Source organism: Drosophila elegans, unplaced genomic scaffold, assembly GCF_018152505.1.
Source record: "Drosophila elegans isolate 14027-0461.03 unplaced genomic scaffold, ASM1815250v1 contig_476, whole genome shotgun sequence".
In the NCBI taxonomy this organism is placed as follows: domain Eukaryota; kingdom Metazoa; phylum Arthropoda; class Insecta; order Diptera; family Drosophilidae; genus Drosophila; species Drosophila elegans.
The window spans coordinates 8,139,312-8,156,870 of NW_024545863.1; the positions used below are offsets into that span (position 1 = coordinate 8,139,312).

General features: G+C 49.0%; 3 protein-coding genes across 8 annotated transcripts; 2 read left to right on the plus strand and 1 right to left on the minus strand.

Annotated features, from left to right (window-relative positions):
- The first annotated feature begins 74 nt into the window (after positions 1-74).
- LOC108140483 (glutamate receptor ionotropic, kainate 2) lies at positions 75-3,918 on the plus strand. Of its 2 annotated transcripts, none has more exons than XM_017263233.2 (13): positions 75-356; positions 438-598; positions 655-877; positions 944-1,336; positions 1,392-1,555; positions 1,614-1,844; positions 1,903-2,106; positions 2,160-2,244; positions 2,306-2,582; positions 2,643-2,844; positions 2,902-3,127; positions 3,180-3,292; positions 3,351-3,918. In XM_017263233.2, exons 1-13 carry the CDS (start codon positions 248-250, stop codon positions 3,669-3,671), a joined length of 2,709 nt encoding a protein of 902 aa, XP_017118722.1. In that variant the 5' UTR covers positions 75-247; the 3' UTR covers positions 3,672-3,918. The 2 variants fall into 2 exon arrangements, with proteins under 2 accessions (XP_017118722.1, XP_017118723.1); XM_017263234.2 differs by having other exon boundaries at positions 1,614-1,826.
- On the plus strand, positions 3,900-7,945 carry LOC108140485 (glutamate receptor ionotropic, kainate 2). The gene is made up of 13 exons (XM_017263235.2): positions 3,900-4,023; positions 4,330-4,490; positions 4,742-4,958; positions 5,026-5,415; positions 5,475-5,638; positions 5,703-5,933; positions 5,990-6,193; positions 6,248-6,332; positions 6,390-6,666; positions 6,722-6,923; positions 6,979-7,204; positions 7,254-7,516; positions 7,574-7,945. Exons 1-13 carry the CDS (start codon positions 3,900-3,902, stop codon positions 7,700-7,702), a joined length of 2,673 nt encoding a protein of 890 aa, XP_017118724.1. The 3' UTR covers positions 7,703-7,945.
- A 44-nt stretch (positions 7,946-7,989) lies between these two features.
- Positions 7,990-17,229, minus strand: LOC108140481 (leucine-rich repeat serine/threonine-protein kinase 1). 5 transcript variants are annotated; one of them, XM_017263223.2, is made up of 12 exons: positions 17,211-17,229; positions 17,040-17,152; positions 16,158-16,317; positions 14,840-16,099; positions 12,886-14,766; positions 12,315-12,800; positions 11,880-12,252; positions 10,735-11,814; positions 10,148-10,675; positions 9,242-10,080; positions 8,745-9,177; positions 7,990-8,683 (listed from the first exon to the last, which is right to left on the minus strand). In XM_017263223.2, exons 2-12 carry the CDS (start codon positions 17,056-17,058, stop codon positions 8,462-8,464), a joined length of 7,281 nt encoding a protein of 2,426 aa, XP_017118712.1. In that variant the 5' UTR covers positions 17,059-17,152; positions 17,211-17,229; the 3' UTR covers positions 7,990-8,461. The 5 variants fall into 5 exon arrangements, with proteins under 5 accessions (XP_017118712.1, XP_017118714.1, XP_041565071.1 ...); XM_017263225.2 differs by lacking the exon at positions 17,211-17,229 and having other exon boundaries at positions 10,735-11,811; positions 17,040-17,198; XM_041709137.1 differs by lacking the exon at positions 17,211-17,229 and having other exon boundaries at positions 17,040-17,198.
- Positions 17,230-17,559: the final 330 nt, after the last annotated feature.

Here is a 17,559-nt window from a genome sequence, read left to right on the forward strand (position 1 = left end):
TCAACACTGGCAGCTTTCAAGTTCAAAAGAAATGTTTTGGAAAACTTTTGAGTGGAATTTCGAAGGCAATTATGAGTGCCCATTCAGTTGGGAACGTGCGCTTGGCGACCGAGGAACTTCAAAGACATCGCGCTAGTGGGTGATCCAAAAATATACGCATATATTTATATATACCCATCGTTAAATAGCAGAAAAGCAGCGAAGGGAAATGAAAAGTTGAAAATCGAATCTCCAATAAACGAATGCAATGCATTTCTTTTGGATTTTGGTTAGTTTTCTTAGCCTCAATAAAGTGCAGGCACAGTTTTACGGAGGCAGTACTTATGGCTCATCCAGTGGCCAATCCATTCGCCTTGGTGAGTGTATGAGTTCTGAGAGCTTCTTAATGATTCCTCTCCCGAATAAATTTCACTCAAAATAACAAAAAAAAAATGCAGGTCTTATCACTGACGACGCCACCGACAGGATCCGGCAGACTTTCGAGCACGCCATATCGGTGGTGAACAATGAGCTCGGTATTCCTTTAGTCGGGGAAACCGAGCAGGTGGCCTTCGGCAACTCCGTCCAGGCCTTTGCCCAACTTTGCAGGCTGATGCAGGTGAGGTAGCTGCGGTTTTTGGAAAATAAAATCACCTACTTATCCCATTTTTTTAGGGCGGAGTGGGCGCCGTCTTTGGGCCAGCTGCCAAGCACACTGCCTCTCACCTGCTGAACGCCTGCGACTCCAAGGACATACCCTTCATATACCCGCATCTCTCGTGGACTGGCAAGGTGGATGGCTTCAATCTGCACCCAAGTCCGGAGGATATAGCCCATGCCCTCTACGACATTGTCAACCAGTTTGAGTGGTCCCGCTTTATATTCTGCTACGAGTCCGGTTGGTGCTTCTTACATGCCACAGTGACTCAATTACTTAACTTAAATTCCTTATATTCTTCCAAAGCTGAGTACCTGAACATTTTGGACCACATGATGAGCCTGTATGGCATCAAGGGGCCTGTCATCAAGGTAATGCGCTATGATCTCAACCTGAATGGCAACTACAAGTCGGTGCTGCGACGCATCAGGAAATCGGAGGACAGTCGCATCGTGGTCGTGGGCTCCACGGAGGGCGTGGCCGAGCTGCTGCGTCAGGCCCAACAGGTGGGCATCATGAACGAGGACTACACCTATGTCATTGGCAACCTGGACCTGCACACCTTCGAGTTGGAGGAGTACAAGTACAGTGAAGCCAACATCACGGGCATAAGGATGTTCTCACCCGAGCAGGAGGAAGTGCGAGATCTGGTTGAAAAGTTGCACCAGGAGCTGGGGGAAAGTGAGCCCACCAATACGGGTAGGAAAGTGTATAAGGTACGCATCACAAAGTTATGATTCCTGTTTCTTGGCAGTCTCCTCATCCATCACCATGTCCATGGCCCTCACCTATGATGCAGTTCGCGTCATTGCGGAGACAACCAAGCATCTGCCGTACCAACCTCAGATGCTCAACTGTTCCGAGCGCCATGACAATGTTCAACCAGATGGCTCTACCTTCAGGAACTACATGAGATCGGTTGGTAGACTTTAATAATCAATAATATACTTTTACTGATTATGATAATCCGATTCAGTTGGAGATCAAGGAGAAAACGATTACTGGTCGCATCTATTTCGAGGGCAATGTGCGCAAGGGTTTCACCTTCGATGTCATCGAGCTGCAGACGAGTGGGCTGGTCAAGGTCGGCACATGGGAGGAGGGCAAGGACTTTGAGTTCCAGCGGCCCCCTGAAGTAATCAACTTCAATGACATCGACGACGGCTCGCTGGTGAACAAAACCTTCAAGGTTCTTATATCTGTTGCGGTGTGTTAATGGCTTTGAAATGGTTTAAATGTTTCTTATGGAAAAAATGCAATTGCAGACCAAACCGTATGCCAGTCTAGTGGAAAGTATTGACACCCTGATAGGCAACAATCAGTACCAGGGTTATGGAGTGGATCTCATCAAAGAGTTGGCCGATAAGCTTGGATTTAACTTTACCTTCCACGATGGTGGTAATGACTATGGCTCCTTCAATAAAACAACTAATTCCACCACCGGAATGCTCAAGGAAATTGTAGAGGGAGTGAGTTAATCAACAGATTATTGATCACAGATTAATCATATGTTTCATAACAGCGAGCTGATTTGGCCATCACTGATCTTACCATAACATCGGAGCGAGAGGAAGTCATTGATTTCTCCATACCCTTTATGAATCTGGGTGAGACATGTACCCATTAACAGCGAGTTTCAGTTATCCAATGATCTTTTCCGACTACCAGGCATAGCTATATTATATGTGAAGCCGCAGAAGGCTCCCCCCGCCCTTTTCTCCTTTATGGACCCATTTTCATCGGAGGTCTGGCTCTACTTGGGCATCGCCTATGTGGGAGTGTCGCTCTGCTTCTTCATCATAGGTCGCCTTTCGCCCATCGAGTGGGATAACCCGTATCCCTGCATTGAGGAACCAGAAGAGCTGGAAAACCAGTTCACGATCAACAATTCCCTGTGGTTCACCACGGGAGCTTTACTGCAGCAAGGCTCTGAAATTGCTCCCAAGTAAAACTACTTTTAAATGTCTTAGAGCACATTTTGTATCAATACTTTGAACTTTTTTAGAGCCCTCAGCACACGTACGATATCGGCAATTTGGTGGTTTTTCACTTTAATTATGGTCTCTTCCTACACGGCCAACTTGGCTGCCTTCTTGACCATCGAGAATCCCACAAGTCCCATTAACAGCGTTGAGGACTTGGCCGATAACAAAGACGATGTTCAGTATGGAGCTAAGCGTACAGGATCCACCAGGAATTTCTTTCTGGTAAGTTGAAAAATCAATTGAAGCATTAGACTAAACATTTTTTGTTTCAATCCAAAGACATCGGAGGACCCCACCTATATGAAAATGAACGAGTACATGACCAATCATCCGGAGATGCTGATGGACAACAATCAGGATGGCGTGGACAAGGTGAAGGCGGGCACCAAGTACGCATTTCTCATGGAGTCCACCTCCATTGAATTCAACACGGTTAGGGAGTGCAACCTCACCAAAGTGGGAGACCCGCTGGATGAGAAGGGTTATGGCATAGCCATGGTAAAAAGTAGGTGTCACGGATGCAGCTTTAATCGGTTGTAATAACAATCCCCTCTCAGATTGGCCGTATCGGGATAAGTTTAACAACGCCTTGCTGGAGCTGCAGGAGCAGGGCGTCTTGGCCAGATTGAAAAACAAATGGTGGAACGAAGTTGGCGCCGGCGTTTGCAGTGTAAGTTTCTTGTGGACTAGTCCCCTAGGGACCCCTTTATAAAACAAAATGATTCCAGGCAAAAAGCGATAATGATGGCCCCTCTGAGTTGGGCGTCGACAATTTAAGTGGCATTTACGCTGTCCTGGCCATCGGATCCTGCATTTCCATGATTGTCTCCATACTATGCTGGTGCTGCTTTGTGTACAAGAAAGCTAAGCTCTATGCGGTTCCCTTTTGCGATGCCCTGGCTGAGGAATTCAAAATTGTCATCCACTTCTCGGAAAATGAACGTGCCCTGAAAAGCGCCCAGTCGATATACTCCCGCAGTCGGAATTCGTCGCAGTCAATAGAGTCCCTAAAAACGGATTCCGAGGAGAACATAACGGTTGAGGATTAAGATTGAGATTTTTCTTGGTCAATCTCAATATTCTCTCCAAAGTTGCGTCAAAGCTTTCAAAAAAAGTTCACTCAAAATGTTTTCCAAATTGACATTTTGGAAGCAAACGTCAGTGGTGGCTTTTTACTCGGAGTGTTCGGTTCGGGAAGCAGATCATTTTAATTTTCTGAGCACTATATATATATATATATATATACATATATATGTTTCAAATAAAAAACATAGGAGATGTTTGACAAAAACTTTATAACCCTGTGTATCTTTTTTTGCATACAAATTTCTGGAAACAGCGCTCAGTATGAGAACTTTGGCGGCAACGACAATTTCCAAAGTTTGGAAAGTGTCCCAATTGGTAAGTAAGTTCGAGAAGAAACCCAAAAAAAGACTCAAATGAAAAATGTGTGTCGCGTGAGCACTAGTTGTTGTTGTGCAGTTCCAAACAAACTGTTTTCAACGCGCGATTTATTTTTAATTTCTCATAAAGAGAACAAGCTGTTCGTTCCATCAGCGCCGAAAGCTCATAAAATCGGTTTTAGTATTTGTTTGTTTGTTTGGGTTTTCCGACCGAATGGGATGATTAGGTCAAGTTGTTGTTGATAAACAAACCGGCAGGCGAGAAATGGCCACAAGTGGATGTGAGAGAATTTCTCGGTTTCAGGCCTGCTCACCGACCAGAACACGGAGCAAATGAATATAGTCTTCGACCATGCCATCGATGTGGCCAACCAAGAGGCGGGCACCGCTCTTACTTCGCTGAAGGAGGAGGTGAACTACGGGGATGCCTACCAGAGCTACGGCAGATTGTGCAGGATGCTGGAGGTAAGAACTCCTTATAAATCATTTTACGAATGTATAGAAATTGCAGAGCGTGGCATGTTTAGATTAAGAGCTCTAACTTAAAAGTAAACACAAGGAATTTTAATATTTTTTTAAATTAATTTTTAGACTGAAACTCAATTAATTGTAATATTTTTTATAAATTTTATACTGAAACACAATGAATTTGAATATTTTTTAATCAATTTTTAGACTGAAACATGAGTTTTAATATTTTGTTTATAAATTTTTAGACTGGCATTGCGGGGGTGTTCGGACCCTCATCTCGGCACACTGCCGTCCACCTGATGTCCATTTGCGATGCCATGGACATACCGCACATCTACTCCTACATGAGTGAGTACGCTGAGGGCTTCAATCTGCATCCGCATCCGGCGGATCTGGCCAAGGCCCTGTTCAGCCTCATCACCGAGTTCAATTGGACGCGCTTCATTTTCCTGTACGAGTCGGGTGAGCAGCCTTTGTCCACGACTTAAATTTGGTCGGGGTCCCTCAATTAGTCCCGTATTGCTCGCAGCCGATTACCTGAACATTTTGAACGAGCTGACCACGCTGTTCGGGATGAATGGACCTGTGGTCACGGTGCTGCGCTACGACATGCAGCTGAATGGCAACTACAAACAGGTCCTCCGGCGGGTGCGCAAGTCCGTGGACAATCGGATTGTGGTCGTGGGCTCCAGTGAAACAATGCCGGAGTTTTTAAACCAGGCCCAGCAAGTGGGCATCATCAACGAGGACTACAAGTACATCATTGGCAACCTGGACTTTCACTCATTTGATTTGGAGGAGTACAAGTACAGTGAGGCCAACATAACTGGGCTGCGGCTGTTTTCCCCGGAGAAGATGGCTGTCAAGGAGCTGCTCATGAAGCTGGGCTATCCCACCGACCAGGATGAGTTTCGAAATGGTAAACTTTGATTCATACATGCCCCTATGTGTTTATTTATTTTTGTAATTTTTTCGCAGGTTCCTGCCCCATAACCGTGGAAATGGCCTTGACCTACGATGCCGTTCAGTTGTTCGCACACACTCTAAAAAATCTGCCATTCAAACCAGTGCCCCAGAATTGCTCACAGCGAACGGAAAGTGTCCGGGATGATGGCTCCTCCTTTAAGAACTACATGAGAACGGTAAGTAGTAAGGGAAACACTCCCCTGCAAGATGGGTATATCATATATCTTCCGTCTGTTTTAGCTGCGCCTCACGGAACACTTGCTCACCGGACCCATTTACTTTGAGGGAAACGTCCGCAAGGGATACCATCTGGATGTCATCGAGCTGCAGCCCTCGGGCATCGTAAAAGTGGGCACCTGGGACGAGCAGAGGGAGTACAGACCCCAGCGACTGGCACCCACCACCGCCCAATTCGATAATGTCGACAATTCTCTGGCAAACAAGACGTTCATTATCTTGCTCTCGGTGCCGGTAGGTGACTATACTTTTTATAATGTTTGTACCTTTCTTGATCGATTCGTTGGCAGAACAAACCATATGCCCAACTGGTGGAGACCTACAAGCAGCTGGAGGGCAATAGTCAGTATGAGGGCTACGGTGTGGATCTCATCAAAGAACTGGCCGATAAACTGGGCTTTAATTTCACCTTCGTAAATGGTGGCAATGATTATGGATCGTATAACAAAACATCGAATGAATCGACGGGCATGTTGAGGGAAATTATGATAGGGGTGGGTCGGGATCATATATTTTTGCTACTCATTAGTTAACTCACCTTCTTGCAGCGAGCTGATTTGGCCATCACGGATTTGACCATTACGTCGGAACGCGAAGAGGCCATTGACTTCACCATTCCGTTTATGAATCTTGGCAAGTCACGTGTCCTCGTTTGTAAACCAAACTTTGTAATGGTTTTATTTACTTCAGGCATTGCAATTCTCTACTTGAAGCCCCAGAAAGCCACTCCCGAGCTCTTCACCTTCATGGATCCCTTCTCCGAAGAGGTCTGGTGGTTCCTGGGCTTTTCCTTTTTGGGCGTGTCCCTGAGCTTCTTCATATTGGGTCGCCTGTCGCCCAGCGAATGGGATAACCCGTATCCCTGTATTGAGGAGCCAGAGGAACTGGAAAACCAGTTCACCATAGGCAACTCGATTTGGTTTACCACGGGTGCCTTACTGCAGCAAGGCTCTGAAATTGGACCAAAGTAAATTAACCAAGGTTATCCAAGTCTTCTTAATAATAACTTATCTTCTTGGCAGAGCCCTATCAACTCGAACTGTGGCCAGTTTCTGGTGGTTCTTTACCCTCATTGTGGTCTCCTCCTACACTGCCAATTTGGCTGCCTTCCTGACTATCGAGAAGCCCCAAAGTTTAATCAACAGCGTCGACGATTTGGCAGACAACAAGGATGGCGTCGTGTACGGTGCAAAAAAAACTGGATCCACCAGGAACTTTTTTTTGGTTCGGCCCAAGTGCTCGTATCCATGGCCATAAGTTTAACTCTTTTGTCCTTCAGACTTCTGAGGATGAGCGCTACAAGAGGATGAACAAATTCATGACCGAAAATCCACAATACCTTACCCAAGACAACATGGAGGGAGTGAATCGGGTGAAAACACACACTCACTATGCATTCCTGATGGAGTCCACTTCCATTGAGTACAACACCAAGCGAGAATGCAATCTCAAAAAGATTGGCGATGCATTGGACGAGAAAGGCTATGGCATAGCCATGCGGAAAAGTAATTAAAGTGCTTCCCAAGCCATACCTTTTAACCAAATATCTTACAGATTGGCCGCATCGCGACAAGTTCAACAATGCCTTGCTGGAGCTGCAGGAGCAGGGAGTGCTGGAGAAAATGAAGAACAAGTGGTGGAACGAGGTGGGCACCGGGATTTGTGCCACCAAAGAGGAAGCTCCAGATGCCACGCCCCTGGACATGAACAACCTGGAAGGCGTGTTCTTCGTTCTGCTCGTCGGAAGTTGCTGCGCTCTGCTGTACGGCATTATAAGCTGGGTCTTGTTTGTGATGAAGAAAGCCCACCATTACCGGGTGGGTTTACCAACTCTTAATGGTAAACAACCGTAGTAATTGGCCATCATCTTTCAGGTTCCGCTGCGCGACGCTCTCAAGGAAGAATTCCAGTTCGTCGTCGATTTCAACAACTATGTGCGGGTGCTGAAAAACTCGGCTTCCATCTATTCGCGCAGCCGTCAATCCTCAGTAGTCAGTCAGTAGCTTCTGTAGCTCAGAACTCGCAATATAAAACAAAACAATTTAATATACCTACTTACAAATCATTTCATGGACTTAAACTTTTGGCAACCCGAACCTTTCTTTGAATCTTATTTAACAATTGTTAAGATGTACGTTGCGAGTTTTTATTAAAAGATTAAAATGCTCCATAAACTGAGCTGCGGAATGTAAATCATTAATTTGTCTTAAAAAGAAAAATAAATTATTATCAAAATAGAAACCAAATTATATTTTGATCGTGTTTCAAGGTTGCTTTGTTGTTGTCTTTGTTGTGTTTTCCTATTTTTAAGCTTTACCTCCTGTATCATTCCTGTTTAATTGTTTTTTAGTTGAAAAAATAAGGGTCTATTATGATAGGATCTTCAGTAATCTTGTTGATGGCTCTTGCTGTTAAAAGTAAAATATTGAAAGGACTCATTTTTAAATGTTTTATGAAGAATTTAAATTTAAATAAACATATAAACTGTTCCAAATACGAAGTTTTTTTAAATGATATACAAGATGAGTATAAATTATATTGCACCACCAACTTGGCGAGAAACCCACATTTAAATTGATAAAACTATTTCTACTTTCTACTGAAAGCTTACTCAAAAGATCAGAGACAATTAAAATTTGATAGCAACTAAATTGTTATCAGCAACCATTCTTCGTTTCTAGCACCTTACTTAACAGTTTTGTGTATGTGTTAGTGGGTTAATAAATACAATACGTCAACAAATGGTTCGAATGAGATCGAGATTAGGTCCAGTGCTTGGCGCGCCACAGCAGGCAATGAATGTGATTGTCCACATCCGCCGGTGGCACGGATTTGGCTGCACCATGAGTGGGTGTGCTGACGGCAGAGCACATAGTGGATGCCTCTGTGGAGTCTACATAGCGTGAGATTAGGGAGCGGTACCGTCTTCCGATCGTAGCGATCAGGGGCACTTTGTCATTAGAAAGCGTTATTATGGATTTTATCTGGAGGAAAAACAGAGAATTGACATAATCGACGCGAGGAACGAGTAAAGCGAGATCTTACCTCATTTTCGTAGGGGCGAAACACGCTGATAGGGCGCAGGGTGTTCAGCTCGGCCACGATCAGGCAACCCCAGGTGGTTCCAATATATAGCTCGGTGCTGTGGGCGGCCAGTGCGGAAATCTGGCACTTAATTAGGTTCACGTGCTCATCGATCGCAATGCTTTGCAGGGATTCGGAGCAGGGAAGCAGCTTGGAGCAGTCCAGCTTGTTCTCAATTCGCTTGGAGACCACGCCCCACTGGTACACCATGCAGCCGGGATACAGGCAACTGAAGACGTGGCTCTCGTTGCTGCACATGCGAGCCACCTTGACGTCCTCGATGAGATTGGGCTCCTCGCTGTGACACAGAGCCTGATGGCCGGACACTCCGGTCTCGTTCAGCGGAAACACATTTATCTTTCCGGCAATTTCGCCGCACCACAGTTCATAGTTTCTATACAAAAATCGTTTTGGCTTAAGCTGACTCGTGAAAGACGGTGAAAGACATCTCAACTTACCCATCCACAAACACTGAGCAAGCGGAGTGCAGTACAAAGCCAGAACATATCTCCGTGAGCACAAACGAGCCCTCGGCGAAGGCGCAATTGCTGGGCACTTGAGTGGCGTCCACCAGGAATACCCGACCATTATGTGTGCCCACGGCCACGCGAGCTATCCGCTCCATGTACACCAGACTGATCACAGCTGACTTAATGGCCGGGTCGAGCATGTAGGAAAACAAGTGGGCGTAGTTGGTGGTGCTGTAGGCATGCAGGTTGCCAGAGACGTCGCCCACCCAGATGGCCTCGCCCACCAGGCAGCAGCACAGCATGTTCATTTTGGGCGAGCGTTGGGCGGATCGGGCTCGTGAGTGGGCCCCGTTTTCGGGAGGAGTCTTGGGCGGCGGCGCCACCTGCGGCTGCGGCGAACAACTGATGCTGTGGCACTGCTGCAAACTGCCGGCAGGCGTGCAGTCCAGTATGTCGATGCGGGAGCCGAAGGAGGGCAGCCACAACTCGAGTCCGCACCGCTCCTCATCGCCCACGCTGACCAGCGACTGAAACACTCCGCACACTATCTTCTCGCTGTGCGGCATGGCCACCACGTCCAGCAGGTGAATGCACTCCGGGGCACTGAGTATGGACACAATCTGGCTGGCCGTGGGTCTGCGACGCGGCTGTTCGTGCCAACAGAGGACCATCAGGTCCAAACAGCAGGTGGGGAACTGCGTCTCCCTCTGCGTTAGGGCCGGACGACTGCCCTCCAAGATGCACTCTTTAATGGATTCGTGCCCCTCAAAAGGTTGCCGTAGGCTGATGTTCTCATATATGAACATGCCAAAGGAGAAGCAGTCCACCTGGAATTAAAATAAATTGATTTAATTATGAAATTAATAACATAAATCAGTAAATTAATAGACTCACCTTCTCGGTATATTCCTCCTCACCGTTGTAGCGTATGATCTCGGGAGCCATGAAGCCTTCGGTGCCGCCAAATCCCTTGGCTCCGCTGGGGGCAGTCTGCCTGCTGATGCCGTAGTCGGCAATCTTAATGTGCACATGATTCCGAGGACTGTCCTCAGTGTGCGGCTGCGGCAGCTCCCAAACCAAAACATTTTCCGACTTTAGATCGCGGTAGATGATCCTCCTCCGATGCAGATACTCTATGGCCCGTGCCGCCTGCAGGACAAGGGTCTGGAACGTGTGCGGACCCATGTGGGCGCCACTTCGTCGGTACTGCCGCAGCAGGGCGTCCAGACCGCCCAAAGGAGCTAGTTCCAGGACCAAGGCCAATGGTTTTATGCAGATCCCCACCAGGGGCACTATGTTGGGGTGCTTAAGCGTTAGCAGTACGGCCAGTTCCTGGCGAGCGGTGCAGTAGGCTTTGCAGGAGTGCTGCAACGGATCCCGGTCCCACTTGCCCAGAGCCACCTTAAAGGCCATCAGAGCGCTCTAAAAATAAATAAGGTAAATAGAATTGCAGAGCGTTTCTCCAATTTTCAACTACTCACCTCCTTGGCCCGAGCTCCGGGAGGCACTGGCTGGAGCATTTTCATGGCCACCGGCTTGAAGGATCTGGCGCCCCTTATCTTGCAACTCGCTTTGAAGACGAACCCGAAGGCTCCGCGCCCGAGCAGCGATCCCTTGATGATGCACTCCGGAGGAATAGTGTGCTTATCAGGTATATCGGCAAATATGACGTCCGGAGCTAGTTGGGCCATCGACTGCTCGAGATGCACCGGGCAGCTGATCTTGCTTTGATTGTAAACGGACAGGATGCACTCCTCAATCATCCAGGCGTAGCAAACGTTCGAGTTGTCGGGCAGGTGATAGCCTGGGTGCCCGTCAACCGAGGTGTTGCGCGAAGAACCGGCGGAATCGGGACCCACGCCCGAGTCCGCATCCGAGCCGGCACCCAGTGAATCCTCGGATCGTCGCTCCCTCCTTGCTGTGGCGTTGAGATATGCGGAGAATACGTTTAAGGCTCCATCCTCACCAGGATCACCGACGCCGTGCAAGAAGTAAGCTCCCGCTCCGCGTCTGCTGCTCCGACTTGGTCTATTGCATCCCATCGGAGGCTGTTCCCGATCCACGGGCTCGTTGCTGTGCTGCAATTGCAGTTTCCAGAGACAGCGCGGGCACAACACCAAACGAGTGATCAGGAAACGACCCTCCGAGGTGTGAACAAACCGCGTGCCCAGCGAAGGATACCAGTCCTCTAGAAGCAAATCAATGTGATCCACTGCCAGGGCCAATAGTTTTGCCACCTGGGACACGTGCGGCTGAAGCTCGGCCAGCAGCTGACGTTCTCGGTCATCCACCTCCTGGGATACGTTCACCTCGTGAAGTGGAAAGTATACCTCCAGAATGCTGGACGAGCTCAGATTAACGTCACTCCAAATTCCGTCCAATTTCAGCTTAAAGCGGTTTCCATTTGTGCGGAAGGGTTGCGTTCGCTCTGTGTTTTGAAAGGGGACTTCCCAGATCTTAAATATTAAGATTGGCCCATAGTACAGGGCTAAGCCTGTCTGCCACAGGTTCCACTGGGTGTCCTGCTCCAATGAGGTGCGCAAATCAAACTCCACATACTTCTGAATAAATAAATAAAGCAATTCGATTTTTAACATGCCATTAAAGGGAAATGTTTTCAACTTACATCCTGCGAAGCCACATAAACGCCGCGAATCGCCTCAATGATCTGTTCATCGGCTAGAATACGCGTGATCAATCTCGACCAGAATCCGGACGGAAAATAAGTCATCAGAAGAATGCGTCGCAGTCCCTGACTAGCAGTAGCAGCAGAAGATGCTGAAGTAGTTGACCTTTGCTCGTAGATCAGATTATTAAGATTCACTTCCTGTGAAACGGAGCAACCTAAGCTACGGCCACGGGAACGTTGCGAAAGCTTCACTGTGCTACCAGAGTTGGGTGTGGCGGCTTCTTGCAACGGCAGAAGGGAGGGAATGAGTAGAGTCCTCGAGTCCCACGTCAAAGCCACTTCGAACTTGTTCAACAAACTGACAACGTAGCTGCAAAATATTATATTGAATGTTATTTGCAGTCAATACGTTAAGTTAAAGTTAAGACCCACCTCCTGTTCCCGTTTCCTTGAAGTTGTACACTGCGGAAGAGCAGCTGCAGATCGTCTAGCTTCATCACACCCGTCGGGGCGAATGGGTTGATCTCCCGCACGGTGACCACATGGGCCAGCATGTCGCAAAGCCACTGCGGGTCGAGGAAGTAGTAGTCCCTGAGCGTGGCATCGTCGTAGTGTAGCAAAACGCCATTCTCGTGGCACCACGTGGTGGCCTGCTGCAGCTCGGCGGCATCCCGAAAACTCTTGTAATTGTGCAGTCGCATCTGTTCGGTGACCAAGCGTCTGTATTGCTCACCGTCCAGGACAGGATCTCGTCCTGCCGCGCGCAGATTGCAGGCAATAACGTTCACAATGTCCTCTAAGGCAATGTAGCTGGCGGGGATCTTTTGCAGCAGCATAGGCTCCTTGGAGCCAGGCGACCGTAATTGCATGGCGGTGTCGTAAATGATGTTGGCCAACAAGTGGATGTTATGTAGTGAACTACAATGGAAAACAATCGTTGCATTAGATCCAGTTACTATAATAATTTGTTTCAATAAGAAAGCACTCAGAATTCAGCACTTACCGACAACTAATTTCGATCGAGTCAATCACTCGTGGCAGCCCGATCTTTTCCGCATCGGGAATGGCGATGAACTTCTCCCGAATCAGTTGCTGCAGCTGCTCCGCCTGCTGGGGAGAGATGGACTCGCCGACCGCATCGAAGTGTGTGCCCACAATGATGACGGGAGAATTGGGCGCCCTCGCTTGAATGTTGCCCAGCCACTGCAGCAGTTCGGCCAGCCCCTTGTGGCCGTCGCTGATGCGCCACAGCACCAGGTACAAACTCCGCTTGGACAGGAAGTACTGGTGGGTGGCGTAGTACTCCTTCTGGCCACCAAAATCCCAAGTTCGGAACACCACCGGGCCGTGGGAGCCGGGCGCTCGCTTCCGCTTCTCACAGATCCAGGTGCCAATGTCCACGCCCACCGTGGATATATTCGCGCTGGAGGCGGACGAATGACGGTGCGATCGAGAGGTGCTGCGCGCGTGTCCCATTCGCTTGGCCCAATGGTTTTCGGTGGCGCGAGATCTGTGCGAGCTGTAGCTGGATCCTGAACCCGCTCCCTGGCGCAGCAAATCCAGCAGAGTGCTCTTGCCGATGCCAGCCACGCCCACAACCATCAGCTTCATTCTCGCGTACGGCTGGGCATCCTCGTATATGGACTTAAGGTATCCCACGATGTCCATCGTCTTGTGCTTCTTGCTCTCGATCATTGAGCGCAGTGGCTCCTGCAGAAGGCAGCCGCGCGTGTTGAGATTCCAAAGTCGCGAGAGAAGCCCCAAATGCGGCGGCAGCTCGGTGATGTTCACGTTGCCGCTGATGTTCAGCACTGACAGACTGCTCAGCTCGTGCAGCGAGGCGGGGATCTCCTTCAGGCAGTTGTTGGTCATGTCCAGCATGGACAGGTTGGGAAATATCACCTTGGACCGGTTCACGCCCACCACACTCCAGTCGGCGTCCTCGCTCTCGTTGAACAGCGTTGTGGCGTCGTCAGTCGACAGCTGGATGCGTGTGAGCAGGTTGTCCGCCAGGATCAACGTGCGCAGCGCCTCCAGGCGCAGATGACGTCTGTGCCGGCACACGCTCTTCAAAACCGAGGCCCGGAAGGAAGTGACGGAGGAGCAGCTGCCCTTCGAGGAGGTCGTCTTGTAGGCTTGCTCCTCCTCCCGACCCTCCGGCAGCTGGACACAACTGTAACACAATAGGTGCGGATCCGATTCGGTTATCCGGGGCAGGCTTGGCCAGCAAGAGATCTCGTTGTGGCTCAGGTCCAACTGCTTCAGCGTGGCCGGATAGCTCGTTACATGGCCCATGGAACGCAGGCTGTTGTACGACATGTTCAGTCGGGTCAAGTTAACCGCCAGGCAGGGCAGAGCAGCGGGAATGCTGGTGAACAGGTTGTTCGCTATGTTCAGACTACTCAGCTGTGAAGAGCCCATTCCAGAAGTCTTTCCGTCTCCGAAATCCTGGTCATGCTGCCACTTCATGTCGTTGTCGGTTATGTCTAAAGATTCGGACCACAAATTCCGATGGGTAAGCCGCTGCTGGGTCACGTTGCGCGGCTTGTTTGAGTGTGGCTCCTCAAAACTCTGCAGTTGCAGTTTGTCCAGGCTCAGGAGCGAACTGCTCGTCTGCATCGGCGGCACAGGAAGATCCCTCAATAGATTGAAGGCCACATTCAGTTCGCGCAGCTTGGGCGCACGCCACAGGTCAAAGGGTAGCTGTTGCAGCTTATTGTTTGAAACATCCAGAATAGAAAGCGCGGGAAGGTGAAAGATGGCAGCCGGTAATGTTGTTAATTGGTTGTCCTGCAGGAAAAGCTCGTCCAGAACAGGACAGGCATACGCCTTACCCATCGGCGCGGGCAGATCGGTAATCTTGTTTTGAGCCACATTAAGATACCTAAAGTAAAACGAATTATTTTTTAATATGTATGAAGCAAAAGTACACTCCTTGTAAAGTAAATTAAACTCACTTTAGGCTAACCAGATGGAACAACTCCTGCGGAATTGCTGTGAGAACATTGTGCGAGAAGTCGATTCGCGTGATGGCGGTCAGAGCAACCTCATTAAGACGGGCGTGTGACTGCAGCTTGGGATTCAGGAGCAGCACTCCGCTGACCATCCAGGGAACCCTTACCACTGATAACTGAACGCTGGAGCCCAAGCTGTGCCAGTCGATAATGGTGGGCACGTTGGGAAACATGGCGCTGTAGGATATGTTGCCGGTGGACGGCAAGAACACATTCACCTCCACCGGTGTTGGTAGGCCCTTCTTGTTGATCTTGTAGTCCGAGTCTGGATGGACGCGGCGGGCCAAGAGGCGACTCAGGATGGCCTCATCGCCGCCAGTGATGGCCATTCCAATGGCCGAACCATTTTCGTCCCGAGCTCCATATTTTAGCAGGAGATCCAACATTGCTAGCGACCTTTGCTTGCAGGCCTCGGCAATGGGGACATTGCTCAGACCGTATATCTCCTCGCAACACTTGGGGTCGTTGTGATCCTCCACTGGCTTAGCCACGACATTGGGATTTGCTCCGTGCTGCAGAAGGGCCTGCACCACATCCAAGTGGCCACCCCGAACCGCCGCCAGCAGAGCTGTTTCCCTTGCCGCGCCACACAGCAAATTTACGTTTATGGGACATCTTTGGCATTCTGTGGACTCCTGGGCAGCCTGGTCCTCGGGTCCTTCCGATTCACCAGATATGTGCAGCTTGGACATGATGGCCTGAATGCCAAACGAAATGCGTTTCCTGGTCGGAGTGATAGGAGTGCTCACCGAGCTGGCGGAATCGCCCAACGTGCGGCGGCAGTGAAGCTGCCACTTGAGGAGTACTCCAACCAGCTGCTTGTTTCCCAGAATGCTGGCTATATACAGACTGGTCTGACCTGTCACATCGTGGGCGTTGGCGTCAAAGGGCAGTCTCCACTCCCACTGGCCCTCCTCGTCGCGATATGTCTGGTAGAGGTAGTCGGGATAGCTGTAGCCGATGAGTAGATCCAGCAGCTTGATGTGTCCATTGATGCAGGCCGCGTGTAGCGGGAGCCAGCGCTCGACAGTCGGCTGCTGAATGAGCTCCGGGAAGCGATCCAGCATCAGCCGGGCGATGCCCAAGTGACCGCTGTGGACGGCCGCGTAAAGCGGTGAGTACCTGGTGACGGCATGGGAGCGGCCATCCGCTCCAGCATCCAGCAGCCGCTGGGTGATGCTCTCATAGCCCGACTGGCAGGCTCTGAAAGATAAGTGCCATTAGACAAGCTAGCAAGGAGCTAAAATAGACTTTTTCTCACATGAAAAGTAGGGTATTGGCTCCGGATGGAGCCATATTGACTATAATCTGCCGCTCAGTCCCCAGGGCCGCCAGCAGGACCCGCACAGTCCGCTCGTCTCCGGCGCTTACTGCCGCCCGCAGCTCTCCGTGCTTTATCTGACGCACTTCCTCCCGCGCATCTGTGAAAGAGGAGTTTGCCGTTCGTTAGACATATGGGCCAACACGCCAGGACGTTCTCCAATGCCCACCCCGTATCGAGGATGCCTCAATGACCTCATCCACGAAATAGTCGCAAGCCTCCAGAGCGGTTTCAGTGCCAGGCTTGGGCTGTTCCATGCTGAATTTCCAAGACATTATGTAACCCAATTCAGCGCGACAGAGCCCCCAAAATTAATTGGCATCGGAGAAGAGGACCGAACGCGGCGCTGGCGAAAACTGAACTGAACTGAACTGAGCTGAACTGATGGGCAAAATCGATGGCTGTGCCATTGATGCGTTGCTCGGGCCACGTTTTTGTGGTCATTGATCCAGGCCGGAATTCGTCGCACTGCGCAAGACGAGACCGAAGAAGCACGGCAACTGTTGCACGTGGTCAAGGACTGGCATTGGATGCGTGGCATTAGTTTTGTTTATTTTTGTATGGGTGTCGAATGGCCCAGTGGTTGCAGCGCACCAGTTGCTTTTTAGGGAGGTGGCATTTTAAAATAAACAATTTCGCGCGCCCAATTCACTTGCAACCCTGTGCGTGCTGGTGTTGTTGAAAAACCAATAACAACTGGTTGGAGATTTAATTGCACCACTTAAATAATTTGCATATGTGATAGGACTTATGAGCATTAAAAGCAGGTTAAAAACTAGACAAATAACTTGCATAGTACTCGTTTTAAAAGATTTTACTCACCTTCATCGGAGTCACTCATCGCTTTGTTACATGAGTTTCACCAGATCCTCTGTTTGTTCATTTCCCGCCCTTTGTTTCCTGAGGTCTCGGGACGAGTTGGCTTATCTTAGCACCTGTTTTTCGACTAATTTAATTAATTTTTACATTTTGCAAAATTTTCACTTTGTTTACCTTTTTTTGTAGTGAGACCAACTCATGGAAATAGTGTGAGCCCCAATCGATTTTTAAGGGTTGTCAACTGATATTATAGTACCTTCACACTGCAACGAATTTATCGATATGACCTTTACCATTGCAACTTGTCTGGAAGTGGAAAACTCAAGGACATCAATAGGAAAGAAATTAGTAAAGTAATCAAAACAACATAATTAATGGAAGAAAGGACGACGGCAGTGAAAAATCATATAGTTAATTAAGTTTCTTTAACAGAATTGCCTCCAAAATCCGTTCTTAAAACTTCGAACTTCTGGGGTATATATTTTCAGGATATCGATATAAAATCGACACTTTGATCCGCTTG